This window comes from Neofelis nebulosa, chromosome 7, assembly GCF_028018385.1.
Source record: "Neofelis nebulosa isolate mNeoNeb1 chromosome 7, mNeoNeb1.pri, whole genome shotgun sequence".
In the NCBI taxonomy this organism is placed as follows: domain Eukaryota; kingdom Metazoa; phylum Chordata; class Mammalia; order Carnivora; family Felidae; genus Neofelis; species Neofelis nebulosa.
Window position 1 is genome coordinate 27,755,868 of NC_080788.1, and position 22,875 is coordinate 27,778,742.

At 40.3% G+C, this 22,875-nt stretch overlaps 1 protein-coding gene across 1 annotated transcript in view; it reads right to left on the reverse strand.

The window, feature by feature from the left end:
- Positions 1–7,191: 7,191 nt before the first annotated feature.
- OCA2 (OCA2 melanosomal transmembrane protein) overlaps positions 7,192–22,875 on the reverse strand; it is a 483,960-nt gene continuing 468,276 nt past the window's right edge. The window contains exon 24 of the mRNA XM_058736912.1: positions 7,192–7,927. Within this exon, the coding sequence (XP_058592895.1) occupies positions 7,843–7,927 (85 nt within the window). The 3' untranslated portion in view covers positions 7,192–7,842. The remainder of the gene's footprint in view (positions 7,928–22,875) is intronic.

Consider the following 22,875-nt stretch of genomic DNA (forward strand, 5'->3'; position numbering starts at 1 on the left):
TTTATCCATTCTGATACCCTATGTCTTTTGGTTGGCGCATTTAATCCATTTACATTCAGTGTTATTATAGAAAGATACGGGTTTAGAGTCATTGTGATGTCTGTATGTTTTATGCTTGTAGCGATGTCTCTGGTACTTTGTCTCACAGGATCCCCCTTAGGATCTCTTGTAGGGCTGGTTTAGTGGTGACGAATTCCTTCAGTTTTTGTTTGTTTGGGAAGACCTTTATCTCTCCTTCTATTCTAAATGACAGACTTGCTGGATAAAGGATTCTCGGCTGCATATTTTTCTGTTTAGCACACTGAAGATATCGTTCCAAGCCTTTCTGGCCTGCCAAGTTTCAAAGGAGAGATCAGTCACAATTCTTATAGGTCTCCCTTTATATGTGAGGGCACATTTATCCCTTGCTGCTTTCAGAATTTTCTCTTTATCCTTGTATTTTGCCAGTTTCACTATGATATGTCGTGCAGAAGATCGATTCAAGTTACGTCTGAAGGGAGTTCTCTGTGCCTCTTGGATTTCAATGCCTTTTTCCTTCCCCAGTTCAGGGAAGTTCTCAGCTATTATTTCTTCAAGTACACCTTCAGCACCTTTCCCTCTCTCTTCCTCCTCTGGGATACCAATTATGCATAGATTATTTCTTTTTAGTGTATCACTTAGTTCTCTAATTTTCCCCTCATACTCCTGGATTTTTTATCTCTCTTTTTCTCAGCTTCCTCTTTTTCCATAACTTTATCTTCTAGTTCACCTATTCTCTCCTCTGCCTTTTCAATCCGAGCCATGGTCATTTCCATTTTATTTTGCATCTCGTTTAAAGCGTTTTTAAGCTCCTCGTCACTGTTCCTTAGTCCCTTCATCTCTGTAGCAAGAGATTCTCTGCTGTCCTCTATACTGTTTTCAAGCCCAGCGATTAATTTTATGACTATTATTCTAAATTCAGTTTCTGTTATATTATTTAAATCCTTTTTGATCAGTTCATTGGCTGTTATTTCCTGGAGATTATTCTGAGGGGAATTCTTCTGTTTGGTCATTTTGGATAGTCCCTGGAGGGGTGCTGACCTGCAGGGCACTTCCCCCATGCTGTGGTGTACAACTGGAGTTGTTGGGTAGGGCCGCAGTCCGCCCTGATGTCTGCCCCCAGCCCACCGCTGGGGCCACAGTCAGACTGGTGTGTGCCTTCTCTTCCCCTCTCCTAGGGGCGGGATTCACTGTAGGGTGTCGTGGCCTGTCTGGGCTACTTGCACACTGCCAGGCTTGTGGTGCTGGGGATCCGGTGTAGTAGCTGCGGTGGGTAGGCAAGGTGCACGGGGGCAGGAGGGGCAGGCTTAGCTCACTTCTCCTTAGGTTATCTACTTCAGGAGGGGCCTGTGGCAGCTGGAGGTAGATCCGCTGCCAGAGGTTTGGCTCCGCAGAAGCACAGAGTTGGGTGTTTGGGCGGAGGAGCGAGCAAGTTCCCTGGCAGGAACTGGTTCCCTTTGGGATTTTGGCTGGGGGATGGGCGAAGGAGATGGCACTGGCGAGCGCCTTTGTTCCCCACCAAACTGAACTCTGTCCTCCGGGGGCTCAGCAGCTCTCCCTCCCTTTGTCCTCCAGCCTTCCCGCTTCCCGAGTAGAGCCTTTAACTGATGACCTCCCAGATGCTAAGTCGCGCTTGCTGTTGGAACACACTCCGCCCGGCCCCTCCGCTTTTGCCAGCCAGACTCGGGGGCTCTGCTATGCCAGCAGGCTGCCCCTCCACCCCGGCTCCCTCCCGCCAGTCCGTGGAGCACGCACCGCCTCGCCCCCTTCCTACCCTCTTCTGTGTGGCAGTGGGGCGAGGCCTGGACCCAGACGACAGTTGCTCTCTGCTCCTGGGCTGAGGGCTGAGGGCTGAGGGTAGTGGGGCAATGCCCACGCTGGCTCCTGCGACGCAGTTCGTCCTGGGCACCTTCTGTGGTTTCTGTTGTGCCGGTTGCCGTGATGACCGAGGCTAAACTCCTCTCTCCGCCTGGTTGTTCAGACGCCCGATCCTCCCGTGTTCTCGGTACATGGACTGACCCGCACCCTCCCATCCCACCAGACCCCTTGTGCCAATATTTCCTGTTTCAGAGTTCTTTCACCTTGTCCAGAAAGTAAACAAACCACACTCACAGATATCCACCCCTTGAAAGAACAAAGAGACGTCCAGCCAGCCACGAGCGAGCGGTCCGCCCTGTGCCTCAGTGTACTTTAGAGACTCAGTCTCTTAGAGACACTTGAAGCTCAACGATGGGCTGCGGTGTCCCTCCCTCTCTCTGGCCCAGTTCCACCCCAGGACGAGTCCCACAGTCTCTTTGCGCGACGACACCACCGCTCGCTCACGTGAGCCAGAGGCAACGTGCTAATGGGACCGGCACTGTAGATTCAAAGTGACCTAGGCACCAAAGCGTCCGTCAACGTGGTGTCTGGAAACCTTGGACGTTGCTGTGCCCTGGATGAAATCGTCGCTCTGGAGACTTGGGCACGTGTCGCCCGTCTTCTCTATGTTCTTCCTACCTTTAGTCTCCCTGTGTGTGTTTGCCCGACATCTTGCCTGATGGTTCACGGAGGAATGAGACACCCATCCGGCAAGAGCTGATGCTCCACTCACCACGGCACGTGACTGACGGAAAAGAATACGCACGGGCCCGCACTCATCTTACCCTTCGTTCTCCACTGTGTCAGAAAAACATGTGGCCTGCCTTCCTCCTGTCCAAAGCCAAACTGGAAAGGAAGACCTAGATGTAAAGGAAACATTAGAGAAGCTTTCAAAAAGTATCAGCAAGCAAGCAAGCAAAGTAAACCACCCACCCCTGCCCAGCAGGTGCAAGAAGCATGCACGGAGCACTCTCCTCCTTTTCTCCCTGGAAGCGCCCCCCCCCCCGCCATGTCTTTCCTATGCCACCAGGGGAGTGACATTCTTATCCTCAAGGACAGGAGGAGAAGTGGAGAGAATTCTAGAGGAGAACAGATCTTGGTTGGTTGGTTTTGTTGGTTTTAAAATCCTCATCATCCTTTAGCCTCCTCACGTAGTTCAGTTAGCCGTCCACTGTCGCTTCTCCTTGTTCAACCCAATATACAAGCGTTTAGGTTTGGCCACTTCTCAGGGTCTTGGTTTCCTCAGGAGGGGCTCTATCTAAAAAAAAAAAAAAAAAAAAAATCGCCGTGCCCCACTACCTCTTGTCTGCGCTTGGCTCTGGAGGCTCCGTTCTGCTAATCCTCTGGTGGTTTTCTGGGTTATTTAGGCAGGTGTAGGTGGGATCTAAGTGATCAGCAGGACGTGAGGTGAGCCCAGCATCCTCCTATGCCGCCATCTTCAAAATTTGAGATTTCATGTGTTGGCTTGAGCACTTGGAAGAGGTGTTAATTCTATGCACAACTGGTTAATCCTTGGCATATAGAAAAATGAGTCCTAAGGCTCAGAGTGTTAGTGCATGACCTACCATGCCTACTGAAGCATAACAAGAGCAGGGTGTGGAGGAGGGCATCAGTGTCCTTCAAAACCCCTGGGATAGCTGTCCTCTGAAAACTGTTGATGATAGTAGGGGTCACAATAATAGAATTTAGTCTTCTTTTCCCAGGGGGAATAATGGGATCCCAAGACAGGAGAAACCAGGGTAGTGCTTCATTGTTACAAAGGTAGGCACAGTTTACGGTAAGCTTCAGAGACCTATACTAAAAAGCAAATTGATCATACATCAAATTACATGGTAATGAATTATATGAGCAGCTTCCCACATAAAAGTGGAAAAAATCCCTAACTCAAGGATCATTAAGAAGAATTAACAACCTCAACCACTTCCCAGGCCTGAGCGTGTTCCTTGAAGGGAGACTACGTCTCTTTAAGAAAGAACATTACAATACAGGCAAGAATGTGTTTAGGGTCTCCCCTCACACCTCAGAGGAATGCAGGGAAACAGCACAAGCCATTTGTTGCCATTTATCAGAGGATTTGTGCATTGGTGAAAAGAAATAACTTATATCTCCATCTTTAGGTGTTAATTTTCTGCAATTGTCAGTCAAAATGCCATCTGATTCACCAAAGTAGAGGCCTATGGAAGTCCAGTGGTGGATGCATTCTTGAGCTAAGTCCATACAGTAGTTGAACCTGTGGTATAGTGGCTATTTTCCCAGCTCTAAAATGAGTCCTGCGATGGATGTGTCAACTATCAGAATCTCCAAGTTTGTTCCTTATTATGTTTCAAAGTTTCCCCATTCCACACCAAGATAGCAAAATGAAAGAAACACAATATCCTGATAGAATTGGCAGAGATTAGCACCAATTTATCATTTAAAATTACCTTGCAAAGTGAGAGACAAATTGTTACATTAATCACATTCATACAAATTACAAAACACAATTCTTGGCCTTCTTTTGATGTTATAGGCAACATATAATAGATTGGAGGAGCTGCTCCAACCTTCATGAGGCTGCATGGTTTGAGGAGGATAAAATAAAGCAAAAGCCCCTCCATAAGGCCATGTTGTGCAAGTTTCCCTGCAACATGGGCCTTCAGCAATGCCACAGCACATGGAGGGGAGGTATTGGCAAACCTCAATGGGAGAATCACAGTGTAGACGCTAAGGATTTGGATAAAGTCCATGCCTTGCTTTTCTGACTACTCATCTCCACCAAAGGCAACTTCTGGCTGCCACTGGGCCCTAGTAAAGATTGAGAACCTGATGGTGGGAAGCAGTGTGACCAGGCACATTGATCTGTGCATCATAAAGTGTCATCTGACCAACTGATCCACAAAGTTGGTCTTCCGTTATGTGGCAGTTAGGAAACTGGGCCCAAGCGTGTCTGGAAGGCACAAATAAATTGAAGAAAGTTGCTCAGATTCCTATGGTAGCTATGTCTGCTGCTTTGCCACCACTTCCTCCACTCATGCCTGCATGTGGCCTTGGGAATATATCTGGGGTGAGGTATCTATCAAAGGTAATACACAGCTATTAATGCAAGTTCAGAATCCTCATATGTGACAGGAAGCAAAGAGATTTTCATCTTGATTTTCATAGTGAATTCAGACTATAAAAGCATTTATTTCCTCATGGTCCTGGTGACACTGAAGGGTTCATGCATGAGGTATCAGAACAACTTCTACAAGGATAACATCTGTGTGGTTCAACATTTATAGTGAAGATACAGTTTGTCTCTTCAATGTTGTCTTTTCCTATCATGGTGAAACAGAGTTTAATAAGCTTTGGATTATCCACCTATTAATTCTGGAGACAGTATCAGGACAGAGTATGGACAAACTTGCATTGTCTCCTGATGACAGGAGAGCTGATAGAACTTTCAATGTCTCCTTCATTGCAGATGTGAACTTCTCATCTGCTAAAGAGCAAAAATGGTGAATGGAGTAGTGTACCTTCCATCTGCTCCCCCAAACATACTTTCCATGCTACTTGTCCTACTCTGTCCACAGGAGCTGACCTATGTAAACAACATCAACAGTTCCTCTCCTCCTCTGGCTTTTGCTGGCTTTACCCAATGGGAAGGACATTGGAAATTACAGAGAATAATGGGAGTGAAATCAAGGTAATTCCCACAGCCTGCAAGTGACTCTTGTTGGCTGTAACCATCTACAGAAGATCACAGCTTCTGTTAGGGATCCCTTGCCATCCAGCTCCCTGCATTTCTGGGTTCTGCTATTTCCTTCCCTCACCTTCCCACTAGTCTGAAGGAACATACCATACTGGTTAAATTCCCTCTGAGTTACCCAATTTGAACACCCATGTGTTTCCAGCCAGGACTCTGCTGTACTAGGAAAATACAAGAAATGAACCAGGAGCATTGAGTGCCCATTTGATGCTTGTGATCTCTATTTTAGGTAAAACCTGTCATCTTAACTGATTAATTACTTCAGCACTATTAGACACAGGGCCAGAAAAGGCAGAGGAGTGGCAGTTTATTTAAGAGCAGTTTTTAATTTAAGAGCAGAAGTAGAAAACTGAGCCAGGAGGGAACTGATGTGGGAAGTTAGAAAGGGGGAGAGGCTGATGCACTGGAAGCATCAATGGGGGGATATGTTTGGGTGGTGATCTGCAGCAGGTGACAAGAAGTGTCATGGAGAGATATGTGAGATAAATATTTCAAGAGGCAGTTACCAGGGACCAACTTCAGATGTAATGAAGCTTGAATGCCAAATAAGGAATTCTGAGAAGGTGAGGGAGTAAGGTGAAGAGGAAGAAATGAGTCAGGAGACAAAGGTATTTAAGAATGAGAAGGAGTGACTGAGGACTGAGGGTGGCATCAATGAGGAGAGGTGAGAGGTGAAGAGATGGATGCTGTGGCATCATGGGGGAGTAGATGCTGAAGGAGCAGAGAAGAGCCAGGAGTTAGAAGCAGCAGCTGGGCACAAGGAAGTCACCACCACCACCACCAGGCATGGAAATATGCAGGAAAAGAGAAGACAGTGACTTTTGGTGAAAGAATTTGGGGACATCTAGGTGTCAGTAAGGCAATGTGGAAAGGGACCAAGAGCTAGTAGAGCTGTCAGGTCTCTTTCCCTGGAAAGTCAGGAGTGGAAGCTCCTCTGGAGCACTTAGGCAGGTGCCACACAGCATTTTCTGTGACAAAGACCAGATTTTAAAACAAACTGGGGCTTCATGTCACCTTTGCTGTCAAAGAATTCAAAGATGGCTTATGAATCCAAAGGGCATATTCTGAGAAACTCTCTCATGGAGGACACAGGTTGCCATTTAAAAATTGTAGATTCCAAACTGTAGAAAGGGTACATTCATCCTGAGGATGCCAGGGACAGAAATGCAACTATAAAGGTCTCCTACTTTCCAGTACTTAGTGCCTTGGGGATCTTAAGACTTTTTAAATCAGACACTTCATACAACTACCACTTCTGAGAAGAATCCCCAGTAAACATCTTCATCTCAAGCAATCAGATGCAGTAGACAAAAACTGAAGGAGAGATCAGTTGTCTGGGGTTTAGCCATGGTATTGCCTAAGCAGAGCATATGAGACCTCAGCTGAAGCATGCTGCCCTATCTTGCTCTTTGTTCTCACTAGCCTTGTCTCACATGTAACACTCCACACACACACACACACACACACACACACACACAAAAGCATTCCAGCATTTAATAAACATTGACTGAACCACTGGAGTCCTGTGGAGTGTGCACAGCTGGGTGTATTAACCACACTTTTGTGATAATCAATGGAAATAGCTTGAACCACATTCAAAACTCAAGTTTATTATTCTAGGCTGTTAAATTGTAAAATATTATTTTAAAAGCACTTATGACCATCTTACAAGTCAAATTTCTACACTTGTAATTGATGACTTAAAAACTCCAGAGAAAAACATAAATGGATAAAATATAATTTTATATTATGTAAACTACTAAAAAGCTAGGAGACTAATTAATTCTAAACCTTTTGTCAAGTTACAGTTTATTTTTTCAATACATAAAACGTTTCCTTACAAACTGTTTTCCTTTTCCCAGAAAGAGTACAGAGATGCAGACTATTTTAACATGGAAAATGATTACATAAAAAAACTCTTGATGACCTCAGGAAACTGAAAGTTAAACAGTACAAGCCACTTGGAGTCGAATATTGCATTTGTGTCTTTTCTTACAGAGCATAGCAAGACTTGTTTTGAAATATACATATTTTCTTGTAGTGGAATCTTTAGTAAGTTATCTTGTATTTCCCATGATTTTCTAGCATTCACCTGAATAAGTGTGAATGCCAAAGGTTTCCACTCCAGAGCACCCCCATGATGAGCACCTTTTCTTCTCCCAAGAGTGGTCTTGGGGCAGTTTTCTACTGATGTTGGTGATGGATAAAGTTTCCCTTAGTCTTCAAACAATGTATATCTGTTAATTCCATCCCATCACGACATGAGCAACAAGGAGGTAACACATCCCAACTGTGCAGGAGACAACCATCATTGGGAAGCCCAACCTGAAACATGAAGAGAAGTGGATTGTGGTGTCTGGTGTCTGGCAAGTAATGTGAGTTCTAAATTAACTATTACATATGTCATTACATCATTATATTTGCCATGACTTAGGAGGTTTGTGTATCCACAAAGTCAATTACTTCTTATTTCTAGAAATTGAAAAGTTGGTTTTAACCTAGATGATATGGATGCATGCCTACATTAGATATCTCCCAATGTATGACATTTTATTGAGAAATGCTTACAATTTTTACAAATTTTAATTGACATTTTATAGCCTCAACTTAATCATCTACAACATTAGAGTGTTGGTCTTGATAATGACATTTAACAACTGTCAGTGTCATATAACTGGACCATTTTTTAAGTCTCTGCATCATCTTCCAATTGTCCTTCTGAGAAAAATGATTTCTTAGAAAGGTCATATTCCTATAGACCCCTGAAGTTCCTAACACTTAATAGTGAAGAGAGCTTTAGAGGTAGGATTGGGAAATAATCTCTTGTCTCTAGGAAGGTAAGAGGAAAGAATGGAATTTCTTCTGTATTCAGTGAAGTGCAGGAAGTATAGGTATGCACAAATACAAAAGAAGTCATGAGAAGATGAAAGTTTCCCTCATTATATTCTTCCCACGATGTACTTGTGTTCCCACAAATTCCTATCCCAGCTAACAAATCACAATCGATTCCCATTTCACATTTGGAATTCATGCTTTGAAGCCATTACTTCATGCTGCATTGCCATTGAGGGAAGTTACTGCAAAGACTAAAATTTTTGTCCCAAAAGGCTTAAAAATTCACTGGGAAGAGCCTAGTGTGTTATAATGATAATGATTATAACATTCTTCCTTCCCCCGGCCGTGGGCATGGGGAGTGCCTACTCAGAAAGAGTCACAGTAAGGCTCTCTCTATGAAGCTGTAATTAAAACAGAAACTACAACCACAAGTGAAATAGCTCCTTAAATTCTAGACCAGAATTAGACATTTCAGTAAGGTGGTAGCTTCTATTCTAGGCACATTTCTTTTACAAAATGGAAAACTGAAACAACAGATTTCAGTAAAATAATCTAAATTTGAGATTAGTAAACTTTGTTTTTTTTTAATAGCTGAATATGTTAGCAATATGTCAGTCCTAATAATTGAATTCTGGAAAAATGCACCCCAGGAACGGTGTCTGTTCAACTCCAGGTGTCACAGACATCATCACAAGCGTTCACACAAATGCAAAACCTTTCCTTACACTGTGACAGATTGTATGGAATTGAGTCAGTGTCAAGTAAGATGCTGAATACTTCAACCTGGGTGATAGGACACCTGACTGTGTTTCAGAAGCAAGTATGCTTTGCCAAAGGATGGAGTCCACAAAAAGAAGACCTTACTCTTGGGGAGTCCAAGCCCAAAGGAATTTCCTTGTAGATGGTTCTGCTGTGCTCCCAACATCGTAGATGGTTACTGGTGTCTCAGAGATGGCAACAATCCTGAGGAGTATCATCTATGGACTGATGCAAGCATTCAGACTCCATCAAAAAAAAATTGTTCATGTAGTGTCTAGACACTGTGGAAATCCTCATAAAGGTGACCTCATCAACTGCTCATATCACCTTTTGAGATTGATATCATCACATCCACTGTGCAGATGGGATTCGGAAAAGGAAGCAGTCTTATCCAGGTTACTTGGCTAATCTCCTTTGGTGTGGACAGACATTCAAACCCCCTCAGTCTAACTCTAGAGTGCATGCTTTTAATCACTATACATTCTGCTTCCCTGTTGGTACAGGTAAACCATACAATGACAACATACAACTCAGAAATAAGTGACTTATTCACATCTACTATATGCTAAGGGCCTGATGTTGAGAATGTAGATGTTGAAATTTCCCAAACACAATAAGGCAGGTCATACATATTATCCCTATTTTATAGAAGAAACTGAAGCTTAAATATATTAAGGAATTTGACAAAGTATGCCACCACTAAGATGCAGATGATGTTTTGGCATATTTTTCTGGCTTCAAAATCCACATGCATTCCCACCACAACACATTAGTTAAGGGTACTGTTCTTGTCCAGCTGCATGATCCTGGGAAAGTATTAAACATCTCCATGACTGAATTTCTTCATCTTTAAAATGGAATAATAATACCTACTTACTAAGGTTGTTATGAGGATTATGCGTTCACCCCTATAAATCTCTTAGACAAGCATCTGGTCACATAATGAGCCACCAGAGCAAAGACTGACAAGAGACCCCTTAGTGTTCATTTAACATGACAGTGAATCTCAGACAAGATGTTCAGGACTACAAGGGAGACCTTTTAATATTCGCTGAGCCTCGGGAGAATGGATCAACCTAAGCCTATCCTAATACCACCTACAGTCTCCTAACACCACAACATACAAACTCCAGCCTAACCAGTGGGAAGAGAGAGACATAAACAAAAGCAGAAACAGACAGACAGAGATAGAGACAGAAAGAAAGGGGTAAAAAGGGAAAGGGGGAAGGGAGGGAGGTAAAGAGAGGAGGCAGAGAGGGAGAGACAAAAAAAGAGAGAAGGGAATTATATCAGATGTCAGTTCTAATATTTTAGATTCAATCTTCATCATCTGATAGTTGGATTATAACATGCCAACAAAAAATAATACAAAGATATTTGCATGTACCATAAGATCCTTGAACCCATAAATGTGTATACAGTAAGGATTCTATGAATGAAAAATGTGCTTTTACAGTCCAAAGAGAATTGGCCTAGGTAAATCAGTATTGTTTATAGATCAAGAAACAAGAAACTACAGCCCCCAGGCCAATACTGGCCCACTGACTGTTCTTGTAAATAAAGTTTTATTGTAACACATTCTCTCCCATTCATTTACTTATCAACAAATGGATGTTCTATCATCTAGGGTAGCTGTGGCTGCCACATCAAAGTATTGTTGAGTAGTTGCAACAGAGACCATGTGGCCCATAAAGCCTGAAAGATTTATATCTGACCCCTTACACAAAAAAAAATGTTTGCCACTTCTTATCATAGAAAAAGACATTAAGTCCTAGGAAGGAGAAGAAACTTGTCATCTTCTTGTCAGCTCACTCAAAATGCAAGATAATCCCAGACCATAAGCCAATAGAAATATACTGTGAGCCACCATGTAATTTCAAATTTCTAGTACCACGTATTTAAAAAAAAAAACTAAAAAAAAAGTGGAAATTAAATTTAATAATATAGTATTGAATCCAACATACCAAAAATATTATTTTAACATATAATCAACATAAAATTGAATAGTTTACATTAATTTTTATACTAAATCTTTGAAATCCAGTGTGGGTTTTCCATTCACAAAACACCTTAATTTGACTTGCCACATTTCATGCCTCAATTGTGCCAAACTGATTAGGGGTTGTGTGGTCCAATGCAGCTCTAGGTGGCTCACAATATCTGGATGAAAACATTTGAAAAGGCAGGTTTATGACCTTGAGTTGATGCAGGGGATTCTGGCTCTACATGGAGCTTTCACAGAGAATATGCTAGAGTGAAGCATTTGCAGGAAAAAAAGAGGTTGAGACAGACTGGCAGGGTCTCTGCAACCACCTGTGTACATCTCCACCAGGCTAGCAACCTCATCAGGGTGGCCTTTTCTTGTACATTTTGGAAGTCACACATACAGACAAAGAATTCTCTAATGTTAGAGTCAAGACAAATGGTGAAGATATTCATTGGCATTTGATGGCACTGACAGCAGTAGCTACACAGCTGAGTATCTGATGGGTAAAGACAAGGATGGGGCAGCTCTGTTGAAACTTCTAAAGTTGGCATCTTCCTTCTTGGGGTGAGTCCCTGCTGCTTTTTCCTGTGGGAGTACCATTAGTTTGGTTGGTGTTTTAATGCTTCACTCCCTGTCCAGGCAAGAGTCCACTGAAAGGAGATTTATTTGAAGTGAGGGAAGTAATGACTTCCTGTCACTGCCAGCCATTCTCTGAGTATACATATTTATGCTCCACATTTACCAAGAGCAGTTCCATTTCCCAGAAGATACATCTGTCTTCCTCCCCAAGCCTCTCAGAAAAGCAGTACCTTCACCAAAAGGCTTAGGAAAAGCATATTTGTTCAAAACATAGCATCACATTATGTTTTCATTTCCCTCTGAGATTATTTTCAATCCATTCTGGCTCCAAACATCACATTCTGTTACAGAAGACAAAAAAACTTAAATGTCAAAGAACAAATCAAGGGATTTCGGGAGAAGATGGCAGCATAGGAGGACACTGGGCTCACCGCGCATCCTGCTGATCACTTAGATTCCACCTACACCTGCCTAAATAACCCAGAAAACCACCAAAAGACTAGCGGAATGGAGTCTTCAGAGCCAAGCACAGATGAGAGGCCCACGGAAGAGGGTAGGAAGGGCGAGGAGGCGGTGTGCGCTGCATGGACGGGCAGGAGGGAGCCAGGGTGGAGGGGCAGCCTGCCGGCCAAGCAGAACCCCCGAGTCTGGCTTGCAAAAGCAGAGGGGCGGGACGGAGTGTGTTCCGACAGCAAGCATGACTTAGCATCTGGGAGGTCATAAGTTAAAAGTTCTGCTCGGAAAGCGGGAAGGCTGGAGGACAAAGGGAGGGAGAGCTGCTGAGCCCCGGGATGACAGAGCTCGGCTTAGTGGGGAACAAGGTGCTAGCCAGCGCCATCTCCCTGGCCCATCCCCCAGCCAATATCCCAAAGGGAACCAATTCCTTCCAGGGTACTTGCTTGCTACGCGCAAACACCCAACACTGTGCTTCTGCAGAGCCACCTTTCCAGCAGAGGGTCTGACACATTTCCACTGCCACAGGGCCCCTCCTGAAGTGGATCACAGAAGGAGAAGCGAGCTAAGCCTACCCCTCCTGCCCCCGTGCACCTTGCCTACCCACCCCAGCTAATATGCCAGATCCCCAGCACCACAAGCCTGGCAGTATTCAAGTAGCCCAGACAGGCCACGACACCCCACAGTGAATCCGCCCCTAGGAGAGGGGAAGAGAAGGCACACACCTGTCTGACTGTGGCCCCAGCGGTGGGCTGGGGGCAGACATCAGGGCGGACTGCGGCCCTGCCCAACAACTCCAGTTGTACACCACAGCACAGGGGAAGTGCCCTGCAGGTCCGCACCACTCCAGGGACTATCCAAAATGACCAAACGGAAGAATTCCCCTCAAAAGAATCTCCAGGAAATAACAACAGCTAATGAACTGATCAAAAAGGATTTAAATAATATAACAGAAAGTGAATTTAGAATAATAGTCATAAAATTAATCGCTGGACTTGAAAACAGTATAGAGGACAGCAGAGAATCTATAGCTACAGAGATGAAGGGACTAAGGAACAGTCACGAGGAGCTGAAAAATACTTTAAACGAAATGCAAAACAAAATGGAAATGACCATGGCTCGGATTGAAAAGGCAGAGGAGAGAATAGGTAAAAGATAAAGATTTATATAGATAGATATATAGAAGATATTTATATAGAAGATAAAATTATGGAAAAAGAGGAAGCTGAGAAAAAGAGAGATAAAAAAATCCAGGAATATGAGGGGAAAATTAGAGAACTAAGTGATGCACTAAAGAGAAATAATCTACATGTAATTGGTATCCCAGAGGAGGAAGAGAGAGGGAAAGTTGCTGAAGGGGTACTTGAAGAAATAATAGCTGAGAACTTCCCTGAACTGGGGAAGGAAAAAGGCATTGAAATCCAAGAGGCACAGAGAACTCCCTTCAGACGTAACTTGAACCGATCTTCTGCATGACATATCATAGTGAAACTGGCAAAATAAAAGGATAAAGAGAAAATCCTGAAAGCAGGAAGGGATAACCATGCCCTAACATTTAAAGGGAGACCTATAAGACTCGTGACCAATATCTCTTTTGAATCTTGCCAGGCCAGAAGGATTGGCAGGAGATCTTCAATGTGATGAACAGAAAAAAATATGCAGCTGAGAATCCTTTATCCAGCAAGTCTGTCATTTAGAATAGAAAGAGAGATAAAGGTCTTCCCAAACAAACAAAAACTGAAGGAATTCGTCACCACTAAACCAGCCCTACAAGAGATCCTAAGGGGGATCCTGTGAGACAAAGTACCAGAGACATCACTACAAGCATAAAACATACAGACATCACAATGACTCTAAAGCCATATCTTTCTATAATAACACTGAATGTAATGGATTAAATGCGCCAACCAAAAGACATAGGGTATCAGAATGGATAAAAAAACAAGACCCATCTATTTGCTGTCTACAAGAGACTCATTTGAGATCTGAGGACACCTTTAGATTGAGAGTGAGGGGATGGAGAACTATTTATCATGCTACTGGAAGCCAAAAGAAAGCTGGAGTAGCCATACTTAGACAAACTAGACTTTAAATTAAAGGCTGTAACAAGGGATGAAGAAGGGCATTATATAATAATTACAGGGTCTATCCATCAGGAAGAACTAACAATTATAAATGTCTATGCACCGAATACCAGAGCCCCCAAATGTATAAAACAACTACTCATAAACATAAGCAACCTTATTGATAAGAATGTGGTAATTGCAGGGGACTTTAACACACCACTTACAGAAATGGATAGATCATCTAGACACACGGTCAATAAAGAAACAAGGGCCCTGAATGCTACATTGGATCAGATGGACTTGACAGATATATTTAGAACTCTGCATCCCAAAACAACAGAATATACTTTCTTCTCGAGTGCACATGGAACATTCTCCAAGATAGATCATATACTGGGTCACAAAACAGCCCTTCATAAGTTTACAAGAATTGAGATCATACCATGCGTACTTTCAGACCACAATGCTATGAAGCTTGAAATCAACCACAGGAAAAAGTCTGGGAAACCTCCGAAAGCATGGAGGTTAAAGAACACCTTACTAAAGAATGAGTGGGTCAACCAGGCAATTAGAGAAGAAATTAAAAAATATATGGAAACAAACGAAAATGAAAATACAACAATCCAGACACTTTGGGATGCAGCAAAGGCAGTCCTGAGAGGAAAATACATCGCAATCCAGGCCTATCTCAAGAAACAAGAAAAATCCCAAATACAAAATCTAACAGCACACCTAAAGGAAATAGAAGCAGAACAGCAAAGGCAGCCTAAACCCAGCAGAAGAAGAGAAATCATAAAGATCAGAGCAGAAATAAACAATATAGAATCTAAAAAAACGGTAGAGCACATCAACGAAAACAAGAGTTGGTTTTTTGAAAAAATAAACAAAGTTGACAAACCTCTAGCCAGGCTTCTCAAAAAGAAAAGGGAGATGACCCAAATAGATAAAATCATGAATGAAAATGGGATTATTACAACCAATCCCTCAGAGATACAAACAATTATCAGGGAATACTATGAAAAATTATATGCCAACAAATTGGACAACCTGGAAGAAATGGACAAATTCCTGAACACCCACACTCTTCCAAAACTCAATCAGGAGGAAATAGAAAGCTTGAACAGACCCATAACCAGCGAAGAAATTGAATCGGTTATCAAAAATCTCTCAACAAATAAGAGTCCAGGACCAGATGGCTTCCCAGGGGAGTTCTACCAGACGTTTAAAGCAGAGATAATACCCATCCTTCTCAAGCTATTCCAAGAAATGGAAAGGGAAGGAAAACTTCCAGACTCATTCTATGAAGCCAGTATTACTTTAATTCCTAAACCAGACAGATACCCAGTAAAAAAAGAGAACTACAGGCCAATATCCCTGATGAATATGGATGCAAAAATTCTCAATATGACACTAGCAAATCGAACTCAACAGTATATAAAAAGAATTATTCACCATGATCAAGTGGGATTCATTCCTGGGATGCAGGGCTGGTTCAACATTCCCAAATCAATCAACGTGATACATCACATTAATAAAAGAAAAGATAAGAACCATATGATCCTGTCAATCGATGCAGAAAAAGCATTTGACAAAATTCAGCATCCTTTCTTTAAAAAAACCCTTGAGAAAGTCGGGATAGAAGGAACATACTTCAACATCCTAAAAGCCATTTATGAAAATCCCACAACTAACATCATCCTCAATGGGGAAAAACTGAGGGCTTTTTCCCTGAGATCAGGAACACGACAAGGATGTCCACTCTCACCGCTGTTGTTTAACATAGTGCTGGAAGTTCTAGCATCAGCAATCAGACAATAAAAGGAAATCAAAGGCATCAAAATTGGCAAAGATGAAGTCAAGCTTTCACTTTTAACAGGTGACATGATACTATACATGGAAAATCCGAGACTCCACCAAAAGTCTGCTAGAACTAATACATGAATTCAGCAAAGTTGCAGGATACAAAATCAATGTACAGAAATCAGTTACATTCTTATACACTAACAATGAAGCAACAGAAAGACAAATAAAGAAATTGATCCCATTCACAATTGCACCAAGAAGCATAAAATACCTCGGAATAAACCTAACCAAAGATGTAAAAGATCTGTATGCTGAAAACTATAGAAAGCTTATGAAGGTAATTGAAGAAGATTTAAAGAAATGGAAAGAAATTCCCTGCTCATGGATTGGAAGAATAAATATTGTCAAAATGTCAATACTACCCAAAGCTATCTACACATTCAATGCAATCCCAATCAAAATTGCACCAGCATTCTTCTCGAAACTAGAACAAGAAATCCTAAAATTCATATGGAACCACAAAAGGCCCTGAATAGCCAAAGTAATTTTGAAGAAGAAGACCAAAGCAGGAGGCATCACAATCCCAGACTGTTGCCTCTAATACAAAGCTGTAATCATCAAGACAGCATGGTATTGGCACAAAAACAGACACATAGACCAATGGAATAGAATAGAAACCCCAGAACTAGACCCATAAAAGTATGGCCAACTAATCTTTGACAAAGCAGGAAAGAACATCCAATGGAAAAAAGACAGTCTCTTTAACAAATGGTGCTGGGAGAACTGGACAGCAACATGCAGAAGGTTGAAACTAGACCACTTCCTCACACCATTCACAAAATAAACTCAAAATGGATAAAGGACCTGAATGTGAGACAGGAAACCATCAAAACCCTAGAGGAGAAAGCAGGAAAAGACCTCTCTGACCTCAGCTGTTGCAATCTCTTACTCGACACATCCCCAAAGGCAAGGGAGTTAAAAGCAAAAATGAATTACTGGGACCTTATGAAGATAAAAAGCTTCTGCACAGCAAAGGAAACAACCAACAAAACTAAAAGGCAACCAACAGAATGGGAAAAGATATTTGCAAATGACATATCGGACAAAGGGCTAGTATCTAAAATCTGTAAAGAGCTCACCAAACTCCACACCCGAAAAACAACCCAGTGAAGAAATGGGCAGAAAACATGAATAGACACTACTCTAAAGAAGACATCCGGATGGCCAAAAGGCACATGAGAAGATGCTCAACGTCGCTCCTTATCAGGGAAATACAAATCAAAACCACACTCAGATACCACCTCACGTCAGTCAGAATGGCTAAAATGAACAAGTAAGGAGACTATAGATGCTGGCGAGGATGTGGAGAAATGGGAACCCTCTTGCATTGTTGGTGGGAATGCAAATTGGTGCAGTTGCTCTGGAAAGCAGTGTGGAGGTTCCTCAGAAAATTAAAAATAGACCTACCCTATGACCCAGCAATAGCACTGCTAGGAATTTACCCAAGGGATACAGGCCTGCTGTTGCATAGGGGCACTTTTACCCCGATGTTTATAGCAGCACTTTCAACAATAGCCAAATTATGGAAAGAGCCTAAATGTCCATCAACTGATGAATGGATAAAGTTGTGGTTTATATACACAATGGAATTCTAGTTGGCAATGAGAAAGAATGAAATATGGCCTTTTGTAGCAACGTGGATGGAACTGGAGAGTGTTATGCCAAGTGAAATAAGTCATACAGAGAAAGACAGATACCATATGTTTTCACACTTATGTGGATCCTGAGAAACTTGACAGAAGACCATCGGGGAGGGGAAGAAAAATAAAAGATGTTAGAGAGGGAGGGAGCCAAAACGTAAGAGACTTTTAAAAAGAGAACAAACTGAGGGGTTTATGAGGGGTGGGAGGGAGGGGAGGGTGGGTGATAGGTATTGAGGAGGGTACCTGTTGGGATGAATACTGGGTGTTATGGAAACCAATTTGACAATAAATTTCATATTTAAAAAAATTATCAATGTTTTGTTACTACTACCAAAAATTCTATTAATACAATTACTCTTTATCAGTATTATTATTATTATTATTATATTACTTCTTTTGATTTATCTTTTGTAAAGTGGATCACCTTTTTCCTCTTATTTTTAATTTACAATGCAATGCAAATATTTCATTGTGGTCAGAGACTATGGTTTGTAAGCATTCAGTTATTAAATCTTTGAGGTTGTTTTCATGGCTTAAAACACAATGAATTTTTGTAGCTGTTTTATGGACACTTGAAAAGGAAGCATATTTCCGTAGAAAATAAAGAGAACCATATACCTAATATTTCATTTCTTAGGAATGGATAGTATCACCTGAAAGTCTTACATTACCAATGAATTTTATTTTAATTTCTTCTTTTATTTCTGACTGAAGTTATTTTGTACATTTTGATGCTATAATTTTTGGCAGGTAAAACCTATTATATGATTCTATCCCACTGAAATTTTAAACAAGGCTTGTATATTTTACATTACACATGTTTCTATCTTTATTATCTTTTCAATTGTATTAGCCAGACTTCCTTTATTCAGTTTTATTTTTAACTTTTCTATATTACCCTGATCTCTGTTTTTAAAGCAGAAGCGAGCTACAATATGATTTTATTCTCTATTTTTGATTCTTCACTTTTTTTGAGAGAGAGAGAGAGAGAGAGAATGCATGAGTGAGTGGGGGAGGGACAGAGGGAGACATATAATCTTAAGTAGGCCCCATGCTCAGTGGAGAGCACATGGGGCTCAGTATCACAACCATGAGATCATGACCTGATCAAGAGTCAGATGCTTAACAGATAAAGCCACCCAGGCACCCCTTGATTCTTCACTTTTAATGCTATATTTGGCTTTCTTTATATAATGTTGGTTTATGTTTCATGTTTTTAAATTTGTGTTTCCTTTCTTTTTTTATTATACTTTTCTCTATATATATTTTGTTGATTTGCCTTTAGCAATATACTGATTTAAAAATTAAATTCCAGGGTGCCTGGGTGGCTCAGTCAGTTAAGCTGACTCTTGATTTCAGCTCAAGTCACATTTTGTGGTGAGATCAAGCCCTGCCTGGGGTTCCATGCTGTCTGGAGCCTGCTCAAGATTCTCTCTCTCTCCCTTTCTTTCTGCCCCTCCACCACTCATTCTCTCTCCCTCTCTCTCTCTCAAAATAAACTTTAAAAAAAATTAAAAATTAAATTCCACTCATAATTACTTTTAAGTGTTTAATAATATAAAGATAAGTCCATATACCTTAAATACAAAGGACAAATTAACCACTATCCTTTGACCCTCCTATGCAAGACAAAGAAAATAGAAAGTTTTAAAATCTTTCAATAACACCTCAAGACATTCTGTTGTCTTCATTAATTCAATATGGGATTGTATATTAAGGTTATATTTCTTACATTCTTCTACTTATAATGTATATTTTCTGTTTAGATACATTTTAGTTATGTAATTCAGTTTGATTTAATAGTCTATTTATAAACATTAATTATCTTATTTCTATAAGTGTGTGTTTAATTTATCTTAATATTTATTATTAATCACTTTCTTACCACAAATTGCATAACTTAAGTGCTTCTTTATGGAATACATATTTCAATAATCACTTTCAGGAAATGTTAGCAGTGGTGTTGTTCCTGAATTGTGACTCACTTAATACACTGATGATGATGAAAAGGAGGAGGACAATCTGACAATTATAACAGCAGATGATATCCATGAGTGATAACATATCACGCATCAAGATTTATATGCATTAGCTCAGCTAATTCTCACAAAATACTGAGGTAGTTAGTACTATTCTCTACTTGTAAAGATAACAAGACTAAGGCACAGAGAGGTTAAGTAACTACCCAAGATCACACAGATGGTTAGGAATAGAGAAACAGAAAGGTTTCTGTAACTTCAGTGGATAGACGGAACTTGATTGGACTTGAGATTAAAACCCTTGGATCATAGCCATTTCATATCCAAACTTTGTTATTGGGCATTTAATAATAGGAGTTGGAGGTCTTTTAATTTTGTTTCTATTTTTGTGCATAAGTTTCTTGTGTTCTTGTAGAAATATTATCTTTCTTTTTTTTCTGAGAGAGAGAGAGAGAGAGAGAGAGAGAGAACGTGTGTGTGCATGTTGGGGAAGGTCAGAGGGAGAGACAGAGAGAAAATTTTAAGCAGGCTCCATGCTGTGCACAAAGCCCTACACAGGGCTCAATCATAAGACCATGACCTGAGCCAAAATCAAGAGTCAGATGCTTAACTGATTGAGCCACGCAGGTGCTCCAAAGTTTTATCTTTCTTTATCCTGGTTATTAAAATTACTGACAGGCTGTGTCATAGTTAATTTTATCTGAGACATCGTGAGCATATTTTGATGTACATTCCAAAATCAGTTTCTGTGTGTGTGTGTGTGTGTGTGTGTGTATGTGTGTGTGTGTGTGTTTTAATATCCAGGTATATTTTCTTCAATTATGTTTTGATTGTTGCTACTGTTTCCTTACTTTTTAATTGAGTCACATTTATCTAAGCAAAGTCCCCTAAGAGGTTGTTTTCAATAAACATTGTAGGTTGTGATTTGATATTCATATACATTACACAATGGTCACCACAATAAGTCTAGTTACCATCTGTTCACTATACAAAGTTGCTATAATTCCCGATGCTATAAATTATATTCTAGTGTCTTAATTTATTTTATAAGTAGGAGATTATACATCTTAATTCACTTCACCTAGTTTATTCATCCCCCCAATGCCCCTCCGCTCTGGCAACCATCCATTTGTTCTCTATATCCATGAGTCTGTTTATGCTTTGTTTTCTTTTTATATTCCACATATAAGTGAAATAATATAGTTTTTGTCTTTCTCTGACTTACTTCACTTAACATAATGACCTCTAGGTCCATCCATGTTGGTGCAAATGGCAATATTTCATTCTTTTTAATGGCTGAGTAATACTCCATGGAATATTTTATATATATAATATTGAATATAATATTGATATGATATATAATAATATATAAATAATATAATAATCATATCTCACATCTTCTTTATCCATTCATCTATCAACAGACATTTAGGCTGCTTCCATATCTTGACTATTTTAAATAATGCTGTGATGAATATAAGCATGCATAGGTCTTTTTGAATTAATGTTTTCATTGAGTTCAGGTAAATAGCCAGAAGTGGAATTGCTAGATAATATGGTAGTTCTATTCATAATTTTTGGAGGAAACTTCATACTTTTCCCCAGTGACTGAAACATACTTCATACTTTTCCACAGTAGCTGCAACAAATTACATTCCCACCAACAGTGCACATCCTCACTGACACTGTTTCTTGCTTTTTTGATACCATCTTGATAGATGTGAATTGATATCTCACTTTGGTTTTGATTTGCATTTCCCTGATAATTAGTGATGTTAAGCATCTTTTCATTTGGCTGTTAGCCATCTGTATGTCTTCACTGAAAAAATGTCTATTCAGGTCCTCAGCCATTTTTTTTAATCAGATTGTTTTATGTTGAGTTGTATGAATTCCTTACATATTTTGGATGTTAACACCTTATTGGATAAATAATTTGTGAATATCTTTTCACATTCCCTAGATTGACTTTTCATTTTGTTGATGGTTTCCTTCACTGTGCAAAAGCTTTTAGTTTGGTGTAGTCATATTTATTTATTTATTTTTTCCTTGGTTGAGAAGACAGATCCAAAAAATATTGCTGAGATTGATGTCCAAAATCTTACTATGTTTTCTTCTAGAAGTTTTGTGGCTTCTGGTCTTACATTTAAGTCTTTAATTAATTTTGAAGGGTTTTTTTTTAGTAAATGGTATAAGAAAGGGTTTCATTATTTTGTATGTAGTTGTCCAGTTTTCCATGCACCATTTATTGAAAACACTGTCTTTCCCCCATTGTATATTTTTGCCTCCTTTGTTTTAGGTTAACTGACCATATAAATGTTGTTTTATTTCTGGGCTATCTATTCTGTTCCATATATCTATGTGTCTGTTTTTGTGCAGTACAACACCATTTTGAGTACTATAGCTTTGTAGTATAGTTTGAAATCCAGGAGTGTGATACCTTCAGCTTTGTTCTTTCTCAAAATTGCTTTGGATATTTGGGGTCTTTTGTGGTTCCATTCAAATTTTAGGGCTTTTTTTTCTTTTTTTTTCTTTCAGTAGAATTTAACTTTAATATAGAGTGAAAAATACCCCAAATCGTAATAGGTTAAAACAAGTCAAACAACCACTCTACACAGATAAAACCTTCACAAAGGTCAACTGAAGTAATCCAGAACTAAAACTGAATCATGCAGATTTTCAATGAAGTCATGTAGCACAAACGAAAGTCAATTATTTACATACTAGGCAAGCCTTCTAAGAAATGTACCCCAAGAAACATTAACATTTTTCTGTGTGCCAGCCTGACGAATTGCACATTTTTTCAGACAATTTAACATTTTTAATAGAATATGATCTCTACCATGTGGTAATGCTTTGGTAGTATTCATTTAGGATTGCTCATCCTAAAACTTGAAATTTCCCCAGAGGAGCTTTGATTCTTCTTTAGAAGTTTCAATATGGATTAAAATCTTTATCAAATATCAATATGGAGGGTGGTGACACAGGATGCAACATATATAGTAAAGTTACCTCTCTGTATATTTAGAAATTACTTCTTCGAGGTATTTGCACTGGAGAGCTTAGTCTGTTCTGCTTAATATTCAGTAGTACAGGTTTGAATCATCAGAAC